The sequence below is a fragment of the Salminus brasiliensis genome, chromosome 24 (assembly GCF_030463535.1).
Source record: "Salminus brasiliensis chromosome 24, fSalBra1.hap2, whole genome shotgun sequence".
NCBI classification, from domain to species: Eukaryota; Metazoa; Chordata; class Actinopteri; order Characiformes; family Bryconidae; genus Salminus; species Salminus brasiliensis.
The window spans coordinates 15,060,092-15,083,610 of NC_132901.1; the positions used below are offsets into that span (position 1 = coordinate 15,060,092).

Sequence of the window (23,519 nt, forward strand, 5' to 3'; positions counted from 1 at the left end):
TAAAACGCATGTGTAGAAGCCAGTGACCGTGGGAAAACAGCAGCCATTGCTGAGTGCTGAACAGCTCATTGGCTGATTCCGCCAGGGTTGCCAGGTTCGCGTTTTTCACGCTATGTATGGTAGTTTGTAAAGGCTGGCCCGGGTGAAATTAGTCCAAATATCCACTAAACCATTTTAAAAACAAGTGGAAAAAAACAGAACCAGTGGAAGACGAGGAGGACAAGGCAGGAAGGTGAAGTACACGTTATCCAGGCAGTGCAAACGGAGTCATAAGCCTGTAATACCGTCATTAAACTTTTCATTAAATTAAAAAAAACAAAACAAATATATATATATATATATATATATATATATATATATATATATATATATATATTAATAACAAATACAATACAAAATACAAATAAATATACAATAAATACAAATATTAATAACAATTAAAAATGCATAAAAATAAAAATCTGAGCCATACAATATATATATATATTTACATTAGGAGCTATATATATATATATATATATATACATACATTAGGAGCTATATATATATATATATATATATATATATATATATATATATATTTACATTAGGAGCTATATATATATATATATATACATACATTAGGAGCTATATATATATATATATATATATATATTTACATTAGGAGCTATATATATATATATATATATATATATATATATTTACATTAGGAGCTATATATATATATATATATATATATATATATATATATATATATATATATATATATTTACATTAGGAGCTATATATATATATATATAAACTAAGGGATCCAGCGGGCGCTTCCTCTACTACTGATCTGGCAACGTCCCTGGAGACTGCAGACCCCTGGGTTTTCCAGTAGGGGGCAACACACTCTTTCTACTGCCTGAACATAAAGGAAGTAAATGCTAGTGGGTTTCCGGAGCGTGTGTCGCGCGGCGTATGTGTGTATTCTGTGTGTTTAATTTTACACACACACATTTTTACTTTGTCCTTCATTCATCTTTAAACACACGTCCAGAGGAACAGCGGCAGCATGACGGAGGTATGAGGGGGCTTATAGAGCGCAGGTGGGCTGGGGTTGAGCTCTGCAGCGCGAGGCTCTTTTCTCTACTGAAATACGTGGCTAGCTAGCTAGCAGCTAACTTTCTCACTCGCCGGCTGTTTGTCATCTCCTTAGATAGTCTAGTACAGTCTAACGCCTGTAAAACACTGGATATGTAGCATTAGAGCAAACCTCAGCACACGTGCAGTTCACTGCGGGAGCGTGAGCAGTAAGGCTAGCTACAGATATGTTGGCTGGGTGTGAACTCCAGACTCTGCAGGTTGGTTCAGGTCCACCTGCAGCTCACCTGGTTCACTTTAATGAAGGACTGATTAGATAAACTAGGAGCTGGAAATGCTGGCCTTCCTCCAGGAGAGCCCTGGGAATGCTTACACACACACACACACACACACACACACACACAGTCAGCAATCACAATAGATCTCTTACTCGTTTGCCTCTGTTTACTCTAATGTTGCTGTCTGTCTGTCTGATTGATGTCTGTCTGTCTGATTGATGTCTGTCTGTCTGATTGAGGTCTGTCTGATTGAGGTCTGTCTGTCTGATTGAGGTCTGTCTGTCTGTCTCTGATTGAGGTCTGTCTGTCTGTCTCTGATTGAGGTCTGTCTGTCTGTCTCTGATTGAGGTCTGTCTGTCTGTCTGTCTGATTGAGGTCTGTCTGTCTGTCTGATTGAGGTCTGTCTGTCTGTCTGTCTGATTGAGGTCTGTCTGATTGAGGTCTGTCTGATTGAGGTCTGTCTGATTGAGGTCTGTCTGATTGAGGTCTGTCTGTCTGATGTCTGTCTGGTTGATGTCTGATTGAGGTCTGTCTGATTGATTTCCTCTGTTATTAAATCTGTAGGAGGTGCAGAAGCACTCTGTCCACACTCTGCTCTTCAGGTCTCTGAAGCGGACCCACGACATGTTTGTGTCTGATCACGCCAAGCCGGTGTCCCTGGATGAGGAGAGGTGAGTTTAGGGGCTAGAGACAGGTGTGCAGATTTGGTCTGGCTCTCTAATGCGTTATCTGTTGGTAGTAAAACAGGTAGTCAAACAGTCTTATAGTTCTTATCATCAGGAGTAATAATTTCACATGTTTTCAGTGTAGAGATGCCGTGGTGTTCCCTAATGGTGCTGTCTGTCACTGTTGCTCTAAATATTTGGCCCAAATGCTTTATTAATGAAGAGTAAGATGTTAAGAATTTAAGGAGAGCAGGCCGTCAGCAACCTAAGCCCAGAACGTACCTTAAAATGGAGATTCTGCTTATGAACACACTATGGTTAGTGCTGGTTTCTGGGTCATCTTTACTCACACATCTTAGAAAAGTTAATAAAATGTTACTAGGAATCAGATACACCAGATTTTGCAGCCATTTTTTGGTGGCTGATGCGGACTAAAATGCTTAATTTTGCATTAGCATGTCTCTCAGATTCCCAGTGTTTTTAATGTAGATTTTATTTGTAGCTTAGTGGGTTTGTCAAAAACAACGGCAATAAAGTGTACTTTACCAAAACCTGCACCGCTGAACCACTTGCTTTCTAAAGACAAGAATTGGCCAGCCCCTTCGTACTTGATGGCAATGGTCAAAAGCCAATCTGTACCAAGAGCCCTTCCACGTTCAAGTACGTCTCTGCTTGACCTGCCATCCCTTAAAATTCATGGAATCCAGACTTTTTTTCTGTCCTGGCACCGAAGTGGTAGAATGAACTTCCTCTGGGTGTCCGAAGCAGTTTCGCTCTCTGTACTGACTTTTGTATTTAGCAAAGTCTAAGCTTAGAGGTATCTTTTGGACTCTCAGCTTTCAATGGAAGTCAATGTGAAACACTTGTTTTTTCAAGTGTTTCTATTAGGTCATTCATGATGACTTTTTGACGAAATGTAACTCCCAGATTCACATTATGTTAAAAGGTGAAAAACAACAAAAATGGAGATAACGTAAACATCTCCCATCACCACCCCTTGGACAGATACAGCTGATATGCTCATAGCCAATGGGAATAGAGGTGACAAACTCATGACTGTTGTGGCAACACTTACCTTAGATGTCATATGTTGTGTGAGAAGAATGTCCCAGACTGACACTAAGACTGTCATAAACTGCACTGCTCTGCTAAATAGTGTGTAATTGGCGCACCATCATAAGTACCACATTCACCAGTATGCTTGGTACAGTACTCTGTGATTTTGGATGGCCGTAGCTTGCTGAATTATTATTTGCATGTTTAGTGCAGCAATAATGTAGTGATGGGACAAAATTGCAAGCCATGGCAAATACTGTGAGGAGTCCAGTTCTAATGTCTGTGTTTTCCAAAATATAACTAGAATAATGAAACACTTTTTCTGTGTAATAGTTTTGAACCTGTGAACTTGTTTCTTTAGTCACAAGATCAAGATGGCTGCTAAGCTGAGAGCTGAGTATGCGCCAGTGTTACACATGCCCGTTCTGAAAGAAGTCAGAGGAAAAGCTCTTAACCCCTCTGACCCCTTGGACAGCTCTGGATACCCACTAGTCGGTGAGTGACCGTTTTGTTGGACAGGCAGAAATGAAGAAGCGGACTGTATGTGATTGGAAATGAAGCTTTACTTACTTCACTTTTAGAACATTGCTAAGGGAGCAAGGTCATTCACCCTATGTGCTCCCCCACCATTCTGTCACTGTGAATTTGTGTTTGATCACTGGTGTGCATGTGTGTCTGTTCACTGCACAAATGGGTTAAAGGCAGAGGCTAAATTTTGTCTGTGTCCCAAAACAAATGTTGAATATGGTCTTGTCAATATTAACTAAATCACGCTTATTGTCTGTCTCATGGACTACTTGTTTTTTGTATTTCTACAGATGGTACTTCAGAGTATCTAATCACAGGGACCCATCCATATCCATCTGCTCCAGGTACGTCCTGAACGCAGCCTCAAAGATTCATTCAGTTGCATTTATTCATTTTTTTGACCACAAAGTTCTCAGAATTCATTTGCATGTGTGAGTAAAGCAACGTGTTAATGGTGTTGTTTAGGCGTGACCCTCACTGCAGATACTGGCTTGCAGAAGATGCCTAGTGAGGCAGGAGTTCAGTCAATGGCCCTCGCTCTGCCTCCATCACAAGCAAGGTAATTGTGCACATCTGTGCTAATATTGTAGACAAGAAAAGCACCAGCAGTACAGACTGATTTAGCAGAGGATTGTTAGCAGTACTGAGGCACAGTGTATTGATTATAGACATTAAATACGCTGTGTTTAATGTTTTGAGTTGGTCGCTGTTTATTAATAAGTAAATGCTAGTTATTAACATGTTTTTCTTTTTGAATTCCGCATTGTAGTGTTAGTTATTTCAGTTTATATATAAATACATATGCTTTTGCTCACACCTTGGATTTCTGACATGCTGCTTATATGCCCAATCTTAACCTGTTGCATGAAAGGATATTATGTTGCATTTGACAGGAACGCTTTCCAAGAAAGCATATTTACACATTATCCACCCTTCAAATACAGTTGATCAGCCCAAACTTGTTGGGTTTCTGAAATAAAGGGCTACAAAGCTAAATCATAACTTTTATATCCCAGTGGTCATCGTTGTGCTAACTGCACACTTGAATTATCACACACTCACATTAGATCATGTGGAGTCGTTGCCTAGATTTCTTATAGTCTTGTTTTGTGTTTATGACGACTCCATATAGAAGGTCCTGAATAAGATAAGCTAAGATAATCCTTTATTAGTCCCAGAGTGGGGAAATTCTTAGTGTCAGCAGAAAGGGATATCAAGACTCACTCAAAGGACACAAGACTTACTCTTCATATGTTTATGATCAAATGAGACAATGCACCAACCTACCAATCAAATCTTGGTCTTTGGATTGTTTGAAGTCTATATGTGTAAGTGTGTGTGTGTGTTTTAAGTTACTGAATGTATGATTGTTGTTGTAAGCAAGATATGTGTGTGCGCTGTTTGTTTTTAAGGCAAGACGTGGCTCGAACTGCAGCCAGTGTTGCGGACATCCACAGACATGCTGGGGCAGCAGAAAGATCCCAACCCCCACAACATACACTGGTAAGAGACAACGCACAACCAGTAATCATGGAAACGTGTGGTATAACCATGAAAATGTTAGTGGTTATGCCACATACTCTAGAAATGGGTTGTAGTGTACCTGATTATCTTGGAAATGATTGTAGTGTATCCATGGTAATAACTGGAGTGTAACAATTTAGTTAGGGGTGCAGAACACCCTGACATTTGTATAGCTTAGCCAGTAACTGGTGGAAAATGGATGTAGCATAGTTAGCAATCATGAAAATGGATATTGCATAACCAGTAAAATGGGAATGGGTGCTGTATAACCATGGAAATTAATGTAGCATAACCAGTCATCATGGACATGTGTTGTATAGCATAACCCATGGGGATGAGAACAGTTGTAGTCTGCTAGTGTAGTTCTGCTTTAGATGGATATCATTCAGCCTGTGTTATAATGTTCTCTTGAGGCAGGGCATTTAGTACATCACTCTTTTCACTGTCCTCTCATAGGCCCTAATGGAAGGAGGAGGAATGAAGAATACAACTCTGGTTCCCAGAAAAGCTCCCACCATGCCCAAACCTCAGTGGCACCCACCCTGGAAACTCTACCGGGTGAGCAGGCATTGCACATGAGTGGAAGGAAGCAACCAGTTGCAAATAATACTTCAAATATCCACCCTTGTAAGCTATTGTGGTGTTGTTGCATTAATAGTTCACACGCTTCAGCTATCACCAATGATTGTGGTTTGGATATCTGTTCCAGGTTATCAGTGGTCACCTGGGTTGGGTGAGGTCTATAGCAGTGGAGCCTGGAAATCAGTGGTTCGTCACTGGATCTGCAGACAGGACTATAAAGGTACATGTGACGAGATAAGTGAGAGATCAGATGAAAGACACTGAATAATCCATATTATGCACTGGATAATTTATAGTAGTTACTCCAGCATCCTAAAAAGATTATAATGAATGATGCACTTAAATCAGGTGGTCCCCGTTCTGAATGCTGTAATGTGTACATGTGTAAATGGCAGTGTTGTTTATGTAGTTTGTAGTTGTGTGGTACTGAGACTATTGTGTGTTGCAGATTTGGGATTTGGCCAGTGGTAAGTTGAAGCTGTCTCTGACTGGTCACATCAGCACGGTGAGAGGCGTTGCGGTCAGTACTCGCAGTCCATACCTGTTTTCGTGTGGAGAGGACAAACAGGTCAAATGCTGGGATCTGGAGTACAACAAGGTACTAACACTATTGCACAGCCTGAGGGTGATAACAGATGGTGCTCAAACCCCACCACCCCCACCTACCCACCCACCCACAGAACAGTGGTGCTTCTTTGTCTTGTTCTTTCATTTTGCTCACATTCTTTATTTATATATTTTATTTTTTGTCTTGCTGTTTTTGTTCTTCAGTTCCCTGGAGAATGTATTCCAGGAGTATTTTTTTTATTATAATAATTATTAAAAAATACATTTGATATACTGAACTACTACAGAATACGTTTTATTTTGCCTTTGAATTTTTTTCAAGGGTTTTTAAAATGATTGTTATTTATAATCTGTGAGATGTTAATAATTTGAATTGGTCTTTTTACTTATGTTAAAAAAAAACAGTATTTCAAAATTCTAGTACATGTTGGAGTTAGACATGTTTCCTCAGTTTTTTTTGTTTCTATGTTTACCCTGCTTTCACTGTCTGTTTACACAAGGTCATCCGGCACTACCATGGTCACCTGAGTGCAGTGTATGACCTGGACCTCCACCCCACCATTGACGTGTTGGTGACGTGCAGTCGAGACGCTACAGCCAGAGTGAGTCCTTCATATGTTTAGAACATGGAAATTGACACTGTCAGGGGAGAATTTCACATGGCAGGACTTCCCAGTTAAGCTGGATAATTAAAGTGCAAAATGAGGATTGTCCAGTAAATCTAATGTTTCTGACTTTTTGTTGGACGTAGACAACATAAGATTTAAGCTTATTATGTAACTATCTGAATAATCCTGCTTTGTGAAACATCCCGTGATGGCTCGGACAAGAATTTACCTGGGGGAAAAAAAGTAGTTTAACACACAGGAACATGGTAAACCTTATTAAAGTGTGTGTGTTTTGTAGGTTTGGGACATAAGAACCAAAGCTAACGTCCACACTCTTACTGGTCACACCAACACCGTTGCCACGGTGAAGTGTCAGAGTGCTGAGCCTCAGATCATCACAGGTAAACACCTCAATCTATTGAGACATACACTCACTGAGGAACACTTATTCATGCAGTTATCTAATCAGCCGGTCATATGGCAGCTGTGCAATGCCTAAAAACATGCATCTACAGACTAGCAGCTTCATGTAATTTTTACATAACCATCACGCATGGGATGATTGTGTCGGAAGGTCTGGTTTGTTTATTTTTAGAACTGCTGATCTGTGTTTAAAGGACTCCTTTTAATTTAAGTCTCCAGCAAGATTAGCAGAAGTTAAAATGATCTACTCTGCATTCCTCACAACTGTTTTCCTTGTATTGTTGTTGCTTTGCAGGTAGCCATGACACCACGATCAGACTGTGGGATCTAATAGCTGGAAAGACGAGAGCGACTCTGACCAATCACAAGAAATCTGTCAGAGCGGTTGTTCTGCATCCACGACAGTAAGATGCTTTAGGTTTCACGTCATAAAAACACAGTCTCTGTTTCCTATATAATAGCTGTAACTAATACATGAAAGTCAATTGTCTACATAAGAAATGTCTTCAAGCTGTTGTTGGTATTTCTGTCCAGCTTGTGATGGGTGACTCAGAAATGTTGTTCTTGATGTTTTAGGTACACGTTTGCCTCGGGCTCCCCAGACAATATCAAGCAATGGAAATTTCCAGATGGAAACTTTATTCAGAATCTGTCTGGACACAATGCAATCATCAACACCCTTGCAGTCAACTCTGATGGAGTGCTGGTTTCTGGAGGTTAGCAGCATCTAGTTGGCTTGAATGCTTTTGATCAGGTTTTTAAATCACTAATAAAATCTCCTGTGATTTTTGTTGATTTGCTGACTGATCTTTCTTTTCTGTAATGTTTCTGTTTTCTTTTCTCTTTTTTTTTTTAACCATTTATTTTGCTCGTTTTAATCCTTTTTTTGTTTATTCTTTGTCTTTTCATTTGTTACCCCGGCAGCCGATAATGGTACCATCCACCTGTGGGACTGGAGGACGGGCTATAACTTCCAACGTGTCCATGCGGCCGTGCAGCCTGGCTCTCTAGACAGCGAGTCTGGAATCTTTGCATGTGTATTTGACCACTCTGAGAGCCGCCTCATCACCGCAGAGGCCGACAAAACCATCAAAGTGTACAAAGAGGACGACACAGCGGTGAGACAGTGTTTACAATTATACACACCCAGCTGTTTTGTTACATAGAGTTGGTGCATGGATTGCTATGAGAGGGGATGGCTGGCTGTGGAGAGAGAGAGGGATGGATGGATGGTTGTGGCCAGAGAGAGAGCTGAATGGGTGGATGGCTGTGGAGAGAGAGCGGGAGAGAGCTGGACGGTGATGGAGAGCTGGATGGATGGAGAGATATATATATATGCCCTACAAAGACCTCAGTACAAAACCTGACACATTTTACATTTACATTTATGGCATTTAGCTGACACTTTTATCCACAGCGACTTACAAGGTTACTCGTATTACAGAGGAGGGCCAACCTAGCGTTAGAAGTCTTGCCCAAGGACTCTTATTGGTATAGCACAGCACAGTCACCCAGACCGGGAATTGAACCCCAGTCTCCCACATGGTTTGGTAGCTCAGTGGCAGGTAGTGGTGTTGTGTTGCGCCACGCCAACCACACGATAAATAGCATCCAACAGAGCCCTTCACATTTAGTGGAGATGATCTGTTTAATTCAGTCATTTATTTCATTTCTTTTTCCTGTTTCAGACTGAGGAAACCCACCCGGTGAACTGGAAGCCAGAGATCATCAAGAGAAAGCGTTTTTAAATTCTTCAGCTTTGTTGCATTTTCTCTTTTTTGTTCATTTAATACGACTCCACGATTCCTTGTTCTTTCATAAATGCGTCAGTCGTGTTCCAGTGACATTTTTACTGAAATTCTCAAACAAGACTCTCAATACAGTGGTGTTTCTTTTGATTCATTAAAACCCCTCGGTTACTGATGAAATCCATTTGCAAAAAAATGCATCTGATCATGAGGTTTCCAGGCAGTGTCCCTCTGCTTGGAAATGTTCTGTAGTCAAAGGGTAATTTGGGCTAAGATTTGGCTTTAAAGTCTTGCGCTTCAATAATGTTTAGAAATTAATTGTTTGTAAATAGGCTTTTCAGTCCTTCTCAAAGTTTTTTTTTTTTTTTTTTTTTTTTTTTTAATTCTGGAACATGCTGAATTTTTTTTTTTTTTCTTTTGGCAGAATTGAGACTGCTACTAATGACCACCATGAATGCAGCATTTTGTAAAAAAAAAATAAAAACACAAAACAGGTCAACACTGTTTCAGGCAATAATAATTATAAAATATTTTTGTTCATGTAGCATCTATCAACATCTATCTGTCTTTTGTGGAAGTCAGTGAGACAGTTGGGCATGTACTTTACCTTTGATCAGAGTTTCTAAGTCTGGGGTGACCGTAGACAGTAGTACTCTCAGATCATGCTCAGTTTTCAACCTGTTTCTCTGCTTTGACTTGAGCTGGACTAAGGTAGAAAAGCCACTTTCACAAAGATAGGTTGTGCAGAAAAGTATGACCGTCTTGACTGCAAGAGTGGTGAGAGATGGATCCTCAGCCTGCATGGGCAGATCTGCCACTAGATGAAAGACTTGCCACCCCAGTTGGCAGCAACAATTGAAAAGAAAATGTATGGCCAATTTGACATTTCCGAGCACAAATCTCAAATCACCGAGTGCAGTGAACGCAGCACGTGATGACAGCAAAACGGCAAGGGACTGATTTCTTTGGGGAAATTCTAATGAAAGCACAGTGCTAGTATAGTTGCGATGCTTCTTTTGAGATGGTAATCAGGTTGAAGAACGTTGTTTTGTTAACTATACCCATAATGTTAGCTAGGTCTGACAGTCATGTGTAAAGTAGGCTAAAAGCTAATGATTAAACATTTGTCAAGGAAAACGTAGCTAAAGTTTTTACTCACCAAAGAGAAAGGCGAGAGAATTAGAAAAGGAACAACTGGGCGAAATGAACAGTGAATATGAGGTGGAAGGAGAGAGAAAAGAAATGGATAAGATGCAAGGAGATAGAAAAGCGGTGAAAGGAGAGAGAAGAGCAGGAAAAGGTGAAGAGAGAAAAAAAAGAATGAGGTGGAGGGAGAGAAGAAAAGAGGTGGATAAGGTGGAGGGGGAGAAAAGAGGTGGAAGGAGCGAGAAAAGAGGTGGATAAGGTGGAGGGAGAGAAAGGAGGTGGAAGGAGCGAGAAAAGGTGGATAAGGTGGAGGGAGAGAAAAGAGGTGGAAGGAGCGAGAAAAGAGGTGGATAAGGTGAAGGGGGAGAGAAAAGAGGTGGATAAGGTGGAGGGAGAGAAAGGAGGTGGAAGGAGCGAGAAAAGAGGTGGATAAGGTGGAGGGAGAGAAAGGAGGTGGAAGGAGCGAGAAAAGAGGTGGATAAGGTGAAGGGGGAGAGAAAAGAGGTGGAAGGAGCGAGAAAAGAGGTGGATAAGGTGGAGGGAGAGAAAGGAGGTGGAAGGAGCAAGAAAAGAGGTGGATAAGGTGGAGGGAGAGAAAAGAGGTGGATAAGGTGAAGGGGGAGAGAAAAGAGGTGGAAGGGGGAGAGAAAAGAGGTGGATAAGGTGGAGGGAGAGAAAGGAGGTGGAAGGAGCGAGAAAAGAGGTGGATAAGATGCAAGGAGATAGAAAAGCGGTGAAAGGAGAGAGAAGAGCAGGAAAAGGTGAAGAGAGAAAAAAAAGAATGAGGTGGAGGGAGAGAAGAAAAGAGGTGGATAAGGTGGAGGGGGAGAAAAGAGGTGGAAGGAGCGAGAAAAGAGGTGGATAAGGTGGAGGGAGAGAAAGGAGGTGGAAGGAGCGAGAAAAGGTGGATAAGGTGGAGGGAGAGAAAAGAGGTGGAAGGAGCGAGAAAAGAGGTGGATAAGGTGAAGGGGGAGAGAAAAGAGGTGGATAAGGTGGAGGGAGAGAAAGGAGGTGGAAGGAGCGAGAAAAGAGGTGGATAAGGTGGAGGGAGAGAAAGGAGGTGGAAGGAGCGAGAAAAGAGGTGGATAAGGTGAAGGGGGAGAGAAAAGAGGTGGAACGAGCGAGAAAAGAGGTGGATAAGGTGGAGGGAGAGAAAGGAGGTGGAAGGAGCGAGAAAAGAGGTGGATAAGGTGGAGGGAGAGAAAAGAGGTGGATAAGGTGAAGGGGGAGAGAAAAGAGGTGGAAGGAGCGAGAAAAGAGGTGGATAAGGTGGAGGGAGAGAGAAAAGAGGTGGATAAGGTGGAGGGAGAGAAAGGAGGTGGAAGGAGCGAGAAAAGAGGTGGATAAGGTGGAGGGAGAGAAAGGAGGTGGAAGGAGCGAGAAAAGAGGTGGATAAGGTGGAGGGAGAGAAAAGAGGTGGATAAGGTGAAGGGGGAGAGAAAAGAGGTGGATAAGGTGAAGGGGGAGAGAAAAGAGGTGGAAGGAGCGAGAAAAGAGGTGGATAAAAAAGGATAAAGGATAAAGGTGCACGTATTCGTCACTGTACAGTGTGGACTGTACAGCGAAATGTGTCCTCCGCATTTAACCCATCTGGTAGTGAACACACTCACACACACACACGTGTTAGGGGCAGTGAGTACACACACACACCCAGAGCGGTGGGCAGCCAACTCCAGCGCCCGGGGAGCAGAGAGGGTAAAGGGCCTTGCTCAAGGGCCCAACAGTGGCAGCTTGCCGAGCCCGGGAATCGAACCCACAACCCTGTTATCAATATCCCGGCGCTCTAACCGCTGAGCCACCACTGCTCAGGTGAAGGGATAAGGATAAGGTGGATAAGGTGAAGAGGGAGAGAAGAGAGGTGGATAAGGTGGAGGGAGAGAAAGGAGGTGGAGGGAGAGAAAGGAGGTGGAAGGAGCGAGAAAAGAGGTGGATAAGGTGAAGGGGGAGAGAAAAGAGGTGGAAGGAGCGAGAAAAGAGGTGGATAAGGTGGAGGGAGAGAGAAAAGAGGTGGATAAGGTGGAGGGAGAGAAAGGAGGTGGAAGGAGCGAGAAAAGAGGTGGATAAGGTGGAGGGAGAGAAAGGAGGTGGAAGGAGCGAGAAAAGAGGTGGATAAGGTGGAGGGAGAGAAAAGAGGTGGATAAGGTGAAGGGGGAGAGAAAAGAGGTGGATAAGGTGAAGGGGAGAGAAAAGAGGTGGAAGGAGCGAGAAAAGAGGTGGATAAGGTGGAGGGAGAGAAAAGAGGTGGATAAGGTGAAGAGGGAGAGAAAAGAGGTGGAAGGAGCGAGAAAAGAGGTGGATAAGGTGGAGGGAGAGAAAAGAGGTGGATAAGGTGAAGAGGGAGAGAAGAGAGGTGGATAAGGTGGAGGGAGAGAAAGGAGGTGGAAGGAGCGAGAAAAGAGGTGGATAAGGTGGAGGGAGAGAAAGGAGGTGGAAGGAGCGAGAAAAGAGGTGGATAAGGTGGAGGGAGAGAAAAGAGGTGGATAAGGTGAAGGGGGAGAGAAAAGAGGTGGAAGGAGCGAGAAAAGAGGTGGATAAGGTGTAAGGAAGAGAGAAAAGAGGTGGATAAGGTGGAGGGGAGAAAAAAAGAGGTGGATAAGGTGGAGGGAGAGAGAAAAGGTGGATAAGGTGTAAGGAAGAGAGAAAAGAGGTGGATAAGGTGGAGGGAGAGAAAAGAGGTGGATAAGGTGAAGAGGGAGAGAAGAGAGGTGGATAAGGTGGAGGGAGAGAAAGGAGGTGGAGGGAGAGAAAGGAGGTGGAAGGAGCGAGAAAAGAGGTGGATAAGGTGAAGGGGGAGAGAAAAGAGGTGGAAGGAGCGAGAAAAGAGGTGGATAAGGTGGAGGGAGAGAGAAAAGAGGTGGATAAGGTGGAGGGAGAGAAAGGAGGTGGAAGGAGCGAGAAAAGAGGTGGATAAGGTGGAGGGAGAGAAAGGAGGTGGAAGGAGCGAGAAAAGAGGTGGATAAGGTGGAGGGAGAGAAAAGAGGTGGATAAGGTGAAGGGGGAGAGAAAAGAGGTGGATAAGGTGAAGGGGGAGAGAAAAGAGGTGGAAGGAGCGAGAAAAGAGGTGGATAAGGTGGAGGGAGAGAAAAGAGGTGGATAAGGTGAAGAGGGAGAGAAAAGAGGTGGATAAGGTGAAGGGGGAGAGAAAAGAGGTGGAAGGAGCGAGAAAAGAGGTGGATAAGGTGGAGGGAGAGAAAAGAGGTGGATAAGGTGAAGAGGGAGAGAAGAGAGGTGGATAAGGTGGAGGGAGAGAAAGGAGGTGGAAGGAGCGAGAAAAGAGGTGGATAAGGTGGAGGGAGAGAAAGGAGGTGGAAGGAGCGAGAAAAGAGGTGGATAAGGTGAAGGGGGAGAGAAAAGAGGTGGAAGGAGCGAGAAAAGAGGTGGATAAGGTGGAGGGAGAGAGAAAAGAGGTGGATAAGGTGGAGGGAGAGAAAGGAGGTGGAAGGAGCGAGAAAAGAGGTGGATAAGGTGGAGGGAGAGAAAGGAGGTGGAAGGAGCGAGAAAAGAGGTGGATAAGGTGGAGGGAGAGAAAAGAGGTGGATAAGGTGAAGGGGGAGAGAAAAGAGGTGGAAGGAGCGAGAAAAGAGGTGGATAAGGTGGAGGGAGAGAGAAGAGAGGTGGATAAGGTGGAGGGAGAGAGAAAAGAGGTGGATAAGGTGGAGGGGAGAAAAAAAGAGGTGGATAAGGTGTAAGGAAGAGAGAAAAGAGGTGGATAAGGTGTAAGGAAGAGAGAAAAGAGGTGGATAAGGTGGAGGGGAGAAAAAAAGAGGTGGATAAGGTGGAGGGAGAGAGAAAAGGTGGATAAGGTGTAAGGAAGAGAGAAAAGAGGTGGATAAGGTGGAGGGAGAGAGAAAAGGTGGATAAGGTGTAAGGAAGAGAGAAAAGAGGTGGATAAGGTGGAGGGAGAGAGAAAAGGTGGATAAGGTGTAAGGAAGAGAGAAAAGAGGTGGATAATGTGGATTAATGATATCTCTGTGTCTCTCTGAGAAGTAGTCATCAAACCAAGTTTGAAGTTTATTGAGATTCACCTTGATCATTTTTGGCCGTGGTGTCCAGCTGCTGTGCTTCCTGGCAAGCGTTTGGAAACATGTCCATGTCCAGCTCTGTCTTTGGATAAATGATGTACCCCCAGTGTGATCTTTTTCTTCAACACAACAATTTTGTTGGACTGTTTCCCCTGCATAGACACGCTTAACATGTTGAGGTGCTCAAAAATATCAGATATGCAACAAGTGCGAGCCAGGTTCAGCAAAAGTGACAGTTCATACAAGCGTGACAAGACCTTACCCCTACAACATCTGCATATACACGGAGCCCAAATCTTTACATAGATTTGAAAAGCAGCGACTGTTTTTTCACGCTCTGTGTTATGTGGTTCACCACTTTGATGACAAAGCAAAGCTTCATCAAGCACAGGAATCATATTCTTAGCTGCCAGGGCCTCACGGTTCAAAAAGCACCAAGTGGTTCCAAGTCACATTCAGTGCCCTCGGCAGAATTTGTCTCACCACAATGTTTGTTTGAATGTTTCCCAGTTTTGGAGGCAGCGCAGTCAGTTGGGATTCCAACACAGTATTCCCAGCTTAGGCCCATTGAGCTCCAATACAAGTCCATGGAGTTGAAAGTGTCTTCTGCTTTGATAGTGGTAGGGAGTTCTCTGCTGCAGGGAAATTGTTTCTGCAAATCACCGTCACTCACATGTCTCACATAAACCAGTAAAATGGCATAGTGCGCTATATCCGTGGATTCATCCATCTGTAAAGCGCAGTAAGGGCTTGCCTGGACGTGAGCTGTGGTCTTTTGTTTTATGGTACCAGACATGTCTTCAATACGCCAAGCTATAGTATCATTGGACAGGGGTATGGTTTTCAGCGATTCAGCACCTCTCTTACCATGTCCACAAAAAAAAGCTCTTCGGCTATTGTGTGGGGTTTCTTGTCCTTCGCAATACGGTGAGCTATGTGATTAGATGCCCAGGAGTGCTTGTTCTTGTTTGGAGCAAGAAACTCTGATACCTTCAGCTCATTAAATCATCTCTGAAAAAACTCCACCAGCTTTTTGTCTTTACATGCGGGGTGTTTCGTTTGTAAATGTTGCATTAGTTTGAATGGGTTCATGCTCTCATGAGCCAGCACGTCATTACAAATAACACACTGGGGTTTCTGTCCGTGTTTGTTCTCAATGAATGATCCACATTTCAAATACTCCGTTTCGCCATCTTGCGAACATCACAAGTTTAAAGGGAAGGGTAATCGGCAAACGGATGGTTCTACATTGGCCTTTACTGATTATATGAACAGCAGTGGTGTTTTCTAGGTGGATTAGTATTGCTTTCCTGTCCACTCATGCCCCCCAAGGAAGAGTGGTGACGACAGGGTAGAGCTCCCAGTGGGCTAAAGAATGGTCAGGCCTGGCTACAAGGTAAATAACTATGCAGGCCGGGGAGAGGCGAGCCAGCGTAGTAACAGTCAAAGCCGGTAGAAGGGACTGGACATCCGAGGGGGCGCTGATGACAGTCATATGAAAAGGATACGCTGGTCCAGTGGTGAAGCAAGGCAAGCCAAAACTTGAGCGGTTGAGTGTTGCAGGGATTGGACCGAGAAGCAAGGCGAAGGAGGTGGGAGATAATGTGACCCTTGTAACAGGACAGAGTCCAAGGAACTCCAGCTCCAGCAACACCGGCTTTGACTGTTACTACGGTGGCTCGCCTCTCCCCGGCCTGCACAGTTATTCACCTCGTAGCCAGGCCTGACCATTCTTTAGCCCTCTGGGAGCTCTACCTTGTCATCACCACTCTTCCTTGGGGGGCATGAGTGGACAGGAAAGCAATACTAATCCACCTAGAAAACACCACTGCTGTTCATATAATCAGTAAAGGCCAATGTAGAACCGCCTGTTTGCCGATTACCCTTCCCTTTAAACTTGTGATGTTTGCAAGATGGCGAAACGGAGTATGTGGAATATGGATAATGGAACTCCAGTGAAGGTCCCATGGTCTTTTTACTGGAGAGGGGAATGCCAAGGCAACAAAAGGTGCAAGAAAGCTGTGAGGGGGTGTCGATGACCAGAAAACCACCAAGAAGGTGGAAAACAACGGCAGCTTTCATACATTGAGCAGAAACCAATAGAGTATTTCCAATATCTCCAGATTACTTGCAGCCTAAGGTGAGACAAACGTAAAATAGAATGTGCCATCCTAGCAGACCCCAAAGACAAGCCAGAAATCCCGGCGGAGAGGAAGGACCATGAAGGCGGAGAGAAATGCAAAGGCAATAACACATCAATAGTGCATGGAGCAAAGCCAGGAGATGGAGCAGCGAGAGAAGAGAGTCACATCCACAGGAGGTCGAGATGAGAGGAGGAGTGAAGACATGTATTACAAATAAAAGAAGGCAAAAGTCATTCAACTTTGAAAAGCAGCAGAAAAGCAGCACTGTACATACATGAAGGATTTGCACACTTTCCAAATTTGTTTTGCATGCTCGTCACGCTGGGAATGTTTCCAATCATCAATTTTTCAAGTTTTCAAATTGATACATACTGCCTCTCACTTACACATATGACATTGTTAAATAGAGGCCTACTCAATTCTAAACATGCAGTTAACTGTACTTGTACACATTTGTACAAATTTAATTTCTTTCTGTATGAAAAAACTGCCTGACAAAAAAACCCATTATATTAATATATTATATTGGCTCTTTTTACATTACATTATTATTTCCTGTTTAAAATTCTACAAGAAAAATATGATTCTTCTAACATATTCTTCTTATTCTTACATTTAAGTTTGACTGTAAGTTACTGTAAATGAAACACTGCTGCATTGTTTTTTGGTTTACATTTTTTCTCATGAATTTACAGTATTGCAGTAAATGTTTTTAACAGACATTTTTACAGTGTCAATTTTGCGATGAGCGCAGCATAAAAAATGACATGGTGGTCGAAGCTATGAATCTAAACACTTAAGTTCTCAAAATTGCTTCTGTTTACGGCCATACCACTCTGCAAGCGCCCGATCTTGTCTGATCATGGAAGCTAAACCGGCTTAGGCCAGGTAAGTAGTTGGTTGGCAGACTGCCTAGGAATACCAAGTGCTGTAAGCTTTTCTATCCTGCCACCAGATAAAGCCTATATTTCCATTTGCATTATATCTTTTACAGGAATTGGGTGTTTTTAAAACTCCTTTATGTTGTAAACATTGCTGTGTTGAGAAATTTGGCTAGCATTCAAGGTTTTTGTCCATCTTTGCACCTGTAGTTATCTTAAAAATATGGTGAAAAAGGCTTCTGTAGTAACATACACATAAACTACTTCATCGACATGGAACAACCCTGGAGTTCCCATCACTGAAAACATGAACAATTCTTAAACATGCAGTGCAGCAAAGCAGATCATTTCTTGAGGTTGTTATTGTTCAAGTCAGGTTGTTGCCAGCAGGTGGTGCTGTTGAGTTAGTTTCTCTGCTGGTGAAATTCTCAGTGAATGACCAAATTATCATGAAATAAATAGTCTGACTCTTCAAACCATATGCTGACACTTAAGGCCCCTGTCTACTAATTTTCATGATTCTCTTCTAACTATTATTTAGTGTTTTGTTATGAACTTATAATAAACTGGCAGAAAAAATATATATATTTTTCCCAGATAAATGCTTATTCTATTTCAATACTGAAATATTTAGAATATTGTAACCCAGTAGACACTGGCTTTAACAACCAATGATCCCTCGGAGCAGTTGCTGAGGCTGTAAACAGATCCAACTTGTATGCACCATGTTCCCAACCTGCAGCTCTAACTGTACATCATTTAATATTGTAGTTAATGAAAACTGTGGAAGTCCAATAAAAATCTAGAAGACCAAGGAATCTGTCAGATAGAGCTGCTCTGTCCAGAAGGGCAAAGAATTAGCATTCCTCACAGAAGGGTAATCTGAGTTGAAGATTTATTGGATGGAAACATTTCCTGCAACCTCGCTACAAATGACAGCATCTGAAATAAACTGCCTATAAAGGTATTTTGGAAACAAGTGCTGCAGGACTGATTAAATAACAATTAAAACTCGACCCTGGGAACACCAAGTGCTGTACGTTCTTCTATCCTGCCACCAGTTAAAGCTCACACTTCCATAAGCTTTACATCTTTTCTTTGTGCTGTAAACATTGATGTGTTTAAATGAAAAGCTCTTATTTTGTTTTGACCAAACATCTGAGCCTGGTGATGAGTGAATGAACTATTTGGCTATCATTCACATTCATTTTTTGTCCACCTATGTTTAAAGACCTGTCTTAACATCTGGAAAAATGTCAAATTTGACATAGCTTGCTGCAGAGAATTTGGTCATAAACCATATGGTTAGTGGTTTTGGATGTATTCAGTATTTATTTAGCAGATAACCTCATTTACTTTAATAAAGGACTGGACACATAAACTGCAAACGTGATGAACACTAAAAAAAACTATGCATCCATGAAGAGGTTAAATAAACAGGGAAACATACATAAAATCAGTATTCTGTGCATATTAATATCATTAGTGTTTAAGTGGTATTTAGTAAAATAGTAGTGCCCAGTTAAATAGCTTATAATGTGTAAAAAAAAAATAAATAGACAGCATAACAGATAATTATGCTGTAAGTAATGTAACTACTGGATGACTGTAAATTCATTAATTGATAAAAAATACAGCAGGTGAGTTTGTTGCCCAGCAGGTGGTGCTGTTCAGCTGGTTTCCCCGCTAGTGTCGCGGTACGAGGGTGTAGGGGTGTAGGGGTGCTCCACTCTACTGTTGCATCTGAGTGGAAGATTCATTAGATGGAAGCTTTATCTGTAACCTCATCAGAAATGCCAACCTCTGGAGTAAAACACCATCTAAATCAGCCACAGGCTCTGTGAACTGATGGAACAGTAAATAATACCCTGACCACCAACGAGCACCAGCGAGAAAGACAGAGAGGATTGGATAAACTGTTTTGTTTGGGGGTTGAAATACTGGGCTTTCTGCATGATAGGTTTAGATTAAATAAACACACTTAAAATTCTTACTAACTGCATGGTAAATTGCAATGATTTTGTCAAGCAGGTGGTGGGCGATGCAGCTCTGCAGTAAGCTCCGAGCTTTATTGCAGTGATCTCCCACCCTGGTCCACTAGGTCCACTGACCTGCACACTGTTGTGTTCCCCCTGCTTTAACACACCAACTTTTGCCCTTAATGGATATTAATGGATATTAATGTGTATTAATGGTTTTACCCCCCTCCCTTTCCCTTCCTTCTTCCTCCCTTTCTTATTTTCCATCTGCCCCCCCTCTTTGCCCCACCTCTCTGTTTCTCTTCTCTCTCCCTCCCTTTCTCTCTCTCTCTCTCTCTCTCTCTCTCTCTCTGTCTCTCTCTCTCCTCCCCATTCTTCCTCTTCTCTCTCTCCTCCCAATTCTTCCTCTTCTCTCCCCCTCCCTTCCTTTCTTGCTCTCTCTCTCCTCCCAATTCTTCTTCTTCTTCCCTCTCTCTCTCTCTCTCTCTCTCCCTCCCTTTCTCTCTCTCTCTCTCTCTCTCTCTCTCTCTCTCTCTCTCTCTCTCTCTCCTCCCCATTCTTCCTCTTCTCTCCCCCTCCCTCCCTCCCTCCCTTTCTCTCTCTCTCTCTCTCTCTCTCTCTCTCTCTCTCTCTCTCTCTCTCTCTCTCTCTCTCCTTCCCATTCTTCCTCTTCTCTCTCCCTCCCTTCCTTTCTCTCTCTCTCTCTCTCTCTCTGAGATTGAACAACAGGTGTGTCCATGATACTTATTAGATGTCACGTGGCTGAACAAGCGCCGCCCCTAACCGGGCGGTCCGGTGAGTGAAGCTCAGTCATTGTGGGGCTTGCGCTGAAGCTGGAGTTCAGCACAGATTAACATACTGACAGACACACAGCAGCGGAGTGTAATGTGGAGGGAACCGCACACCGCAGTGAATCATGAATTACAGCTTGTGGGTGCAGTGTGTTGAGAGTTGGAACCTGGCCAGGTGAACATGAAGCCTCACCTGTGGACTCTACTGCAGTGTGCATTCACTGTACTCGCGCTTATGTGTAATAGCCTGACTGCCCAAGTTCATCACCTCAGGCTGTCTGTCCAGGAAGGTCTGCCGACGTCTACCGTGGTGGGGGATCTCAGGGCCGCCTTGCCGTCGGGCGCAGGGCTCCATGGCTTTTTCATATCTGAAAGTAGAGACTCAGATGTGTTCAGAGACTTGGAGATAGACTCAGACTCTGGAATCATCTCCACGGCCACTTTACTGGACCGGGAGCGCAGGGACAAGTATGAGTTTGCAGCAGCAACGTTGACCGGGGAGGTCATTAAGGTCACGGTGGTGGTGAAGGATGTAAACGACCACTGGCCTACTTTCCCGGTAGAAGTTTTTGAGCTGAACGTTTCTGAACTGAGCCTGCCTGGATCACACTTTGAGCTGCCTGGAGCTCTGGACATGGACGAGGGCCTGTTTGGAACTCAGGGTTACAGAGTCTTGAAAGGTGGAGCAGAGGAGCTGTTCAAAGTGGAGCTCCGCAATGGGGGAGGTGGCACCATTCTCAACTTTGACTTGGTTCTCATGGAAAAGCTGGACAGAGAAGGTCAAGACCTCTACAGTTTGACCGTTGAGGCCTTTGATGGAGGTGTGCCACCAAAAACAGGTCATCTACAGGTGCATGTGAATGTTCTGGATGAAAATGACAACCCACCTGTGTTCAACCAGACTGAATATGAGGCCGTGTTGTGGGAAAACGCTCCACTCTTGACCTCTGTGTGCCAAGTTTACGCCACAGACCCTGATCTAGGTAACAATGGCCTGGTCACCTACGAGATCGTCAGGCGACAGAGTGACCCCAATGAGTTCTTCATTGTGGACAAGAACACAGGAGTCATTCGCCTCAATAAACCTTTGGATTATGAAAGTCAAACGTTTTTTGAACTTGTAGTGACAGCGAAGGACCATGGCGCTCAACCTGAGTCCAGCAACACGTTTGTGGGCATCAAGATTCTGGATGTCAATGACAACAGCCCCAACATTAACGTGCTGTTTCTAAGTGAAACAGGAGATCCCGAGGTGTCAGAAGGCGCTGGATATGGAGACTACGTGGCCAGGATTGCCATTTCTGACCCAGACCTGGGTGAGATCAAGAAGGTATGTATACAAATGAATACTCATTTATGGCATCTATATCTATCCATATTACACTGCATTTCAGTTGTATTAATATTCTTGATGTAGTGGTGTAGTGATTCTTAAAATTCGATATATATTTTTAATAAATGGTGTATGAAAATCTGTTTTACATGAATGTGTTAATGTTTTGATTTTTGATATACATTATGTATCAATACTGTGATACAGCGAGATATACTGTAACACACTGTGATACATACTGTGATATATACTTTACAATACAATATGGTATGCTACAATGCAGTATGATACAGTACAATATACTGCAGTACAGTTTACTACAATATGATACACTGCAATATGTGTTAATACAGTATAATACAGTGTGACACAATGTAATGCAATGATTTAATACAATGTTGTGAAACCAGGTGATATGCTGTGACTGAATGAATTTTAAATAGCATGACACACAATACTGTACAATACAGTATACTGTAATACAGTTCAATATAATACAATACGCTGCAATGCAATTCAGTACAATATGCAGCTCTGTAATACACACGGCCTCTTTTCCACCGCAGGACCGGACGGTTCTGAGCACGGAGGGTAATTATTAGCATTAGCATGGCTCAGCTTGCTTAATGGGAACAAGCATAACCTTTGAGAAGCAAACACCTAAAAGCCAATTGCAGGGTTTCTGTGTTAAAAGTTGATGTGTAAAAGCTGTGCTGGAGTATGTTCATGATTTTGTGACTATATATCGTCTCTTACAAAACAACCCATTTTCAATCCCATTTTTCTTCTGTTTTTTAATCTCCAGTGTCTAATTCTGACTGTGCTAATATTGGCACTTTCTCCTAACAGTTTTTAAACTGTTATTCTGTTATATTGTAAGAAGGCGGTGTTAAGTGATTGACAAGTAATTAACAACCTTGGCTGAAGAGTTGTAATGCAACTTACATAAACTGCACTTTTACTGTTGAAACATTACACTTACTGGACAAACTGGGTATCAGCTTTGCTTCTGCACTCTAAGCTCAGTGAAGATGGTCTGAGACATGCTTGCTCTGGGAGAAGGGGGCGGGACTACCAAATAAGCAGGCGAGTCGGGCTACTGCACATTTGATAGCATGGCCAATTTTGACTCAATTTCTATAGTATGGAAAGAAATGGATCCACAGGATCATTATTTTCTAGAGTCATTGCATACAGCATGATAGCAATACGGCATGTGGTACAGTGTGATCGACAGGAATACAAGACAGTAGTTGCAATATGATTCAGTGCAGTCACTTCAAAGTTTGATGTGGTTTGATATGCTGTAATAGAACACAATAGATTGGTCTGTTGAACAAATACATGTAAAAACACCAACATAACACGCTTGTTTCTGAACATACCTACAAACAGGTCAGTGTGTTTCTTGAGGGCGGAGATAAGAAGTTCACCCTGAAGGCCACGGATGAGTTTCTGTATGCTCTGTGTGTGGATGGCCCACTGGACAGGGAGCAGAAGGACCTTTACGAACTAACCATAGTTGCTTCTGACTTTGGATCTCCTCCTTTGAGAAGTGAAAGGACGTTCCTCCTTCAAGTGACAGACGTGAACGACAACCCTCCGACCTTTGAGAAAAAAGCCTATGAAGTCAGTGTCACTGAGGATCTGCCAATTGGAGACTCAATCCTGCAGGTCAAAGCCCATGACAGGGATGAGGATTCTGGCATCTTCTACTCTATCCTGCAGTCAAATCAGGACTACCTAGTGAACATCGACCCCCAGACCGGCATTATTAGCATAGCTGCAGGCTTGGACAGGGAGAGTGATTCTGACCTGACCTTCCTGGTGGTGGCTGTGGATGGAGGGTTTCCTCCATTAACCTCCACAGCCACTGTAAGCATCCATGTGGAGGACATCAATGACAACAAACCTGTGTTCAGCCAGCAGCTCTACAATGCAACCATCCAGGAGCATCTGGCCATCGGAACCTGCTTTCTACAGGTAAACCAACCTGACTGTTTATATTAAAAAGTCAGTCTATACTAGTCTATATATAGGAGTGCAATTAACGACTAGTTCCTTAAAAAGTAAGGTAAATGATTGTTATCTAAATAATAGGTCATATCAATCCCTACACTTCTTGTACTGTATCATATATGAACATTATAGAGCATTA

General features: G+C 42.9%; 2 protein-coding genes across 2 annotated transcripts in view; both read left to right on the top strand.

Moving 5' to 3' along the window:
- The first annotated feature begins 945 nt into the window (after positions 1-945).
- Positions 946-9,554, top strand: plrg1 (pleiotropic regulator 1). Its single transcript, XM_072670085.1, has 15 exons — positions 946-1,066; positions 1,929-2,035; positions 3,447-3,580; positions 3,904-3,957; positions 4,079-4,172; positions 5,026-5,116; positions 5,594-5,695; positions 5,847-5,939; positions 6,168-6,317; positions 6,787-6,888; positions 7,193-7,295; positions 7,613-7,721; positions 7,894-8,033; positions 8,242-8,435; positions 9,006-9,554. The coding sequence occupies exons 1-15, from the start codon at positions 1,058-1,060 to the stop codon at positions 9,063-9,065; spliced, it is 1,542 nt and encodes a 513-aa protein (XP_072526186.1). The 5' UTR covers positions 946-1,057; the 3' UTR covers positions 9,066-9,554.
- Positions 9,555-20,043: 10,489 nt separating this feature from the next.
- dchs2 (dachsous cadherin-related 2) overlaps positions 20,044-23,519 on the top strand; it is a 38,803-nt gene continuing 35,327 nt past the window's right edge. The window contains exons 1-2 of the mRNA XM_072670618.1: positions 20,044-21,358; positions 22,757-23,344. Coding sequence (XP_072526719.1) covers positions 20,210-21,358; positions 22,757-23,344 — 1,737 coding nt within the window. The 5' untranslated portion in view covers positions 20,044-20,209. The remainder of the gene's footprint in view (positions 21,359-22,756; positions 23,345-23,519) is intronic.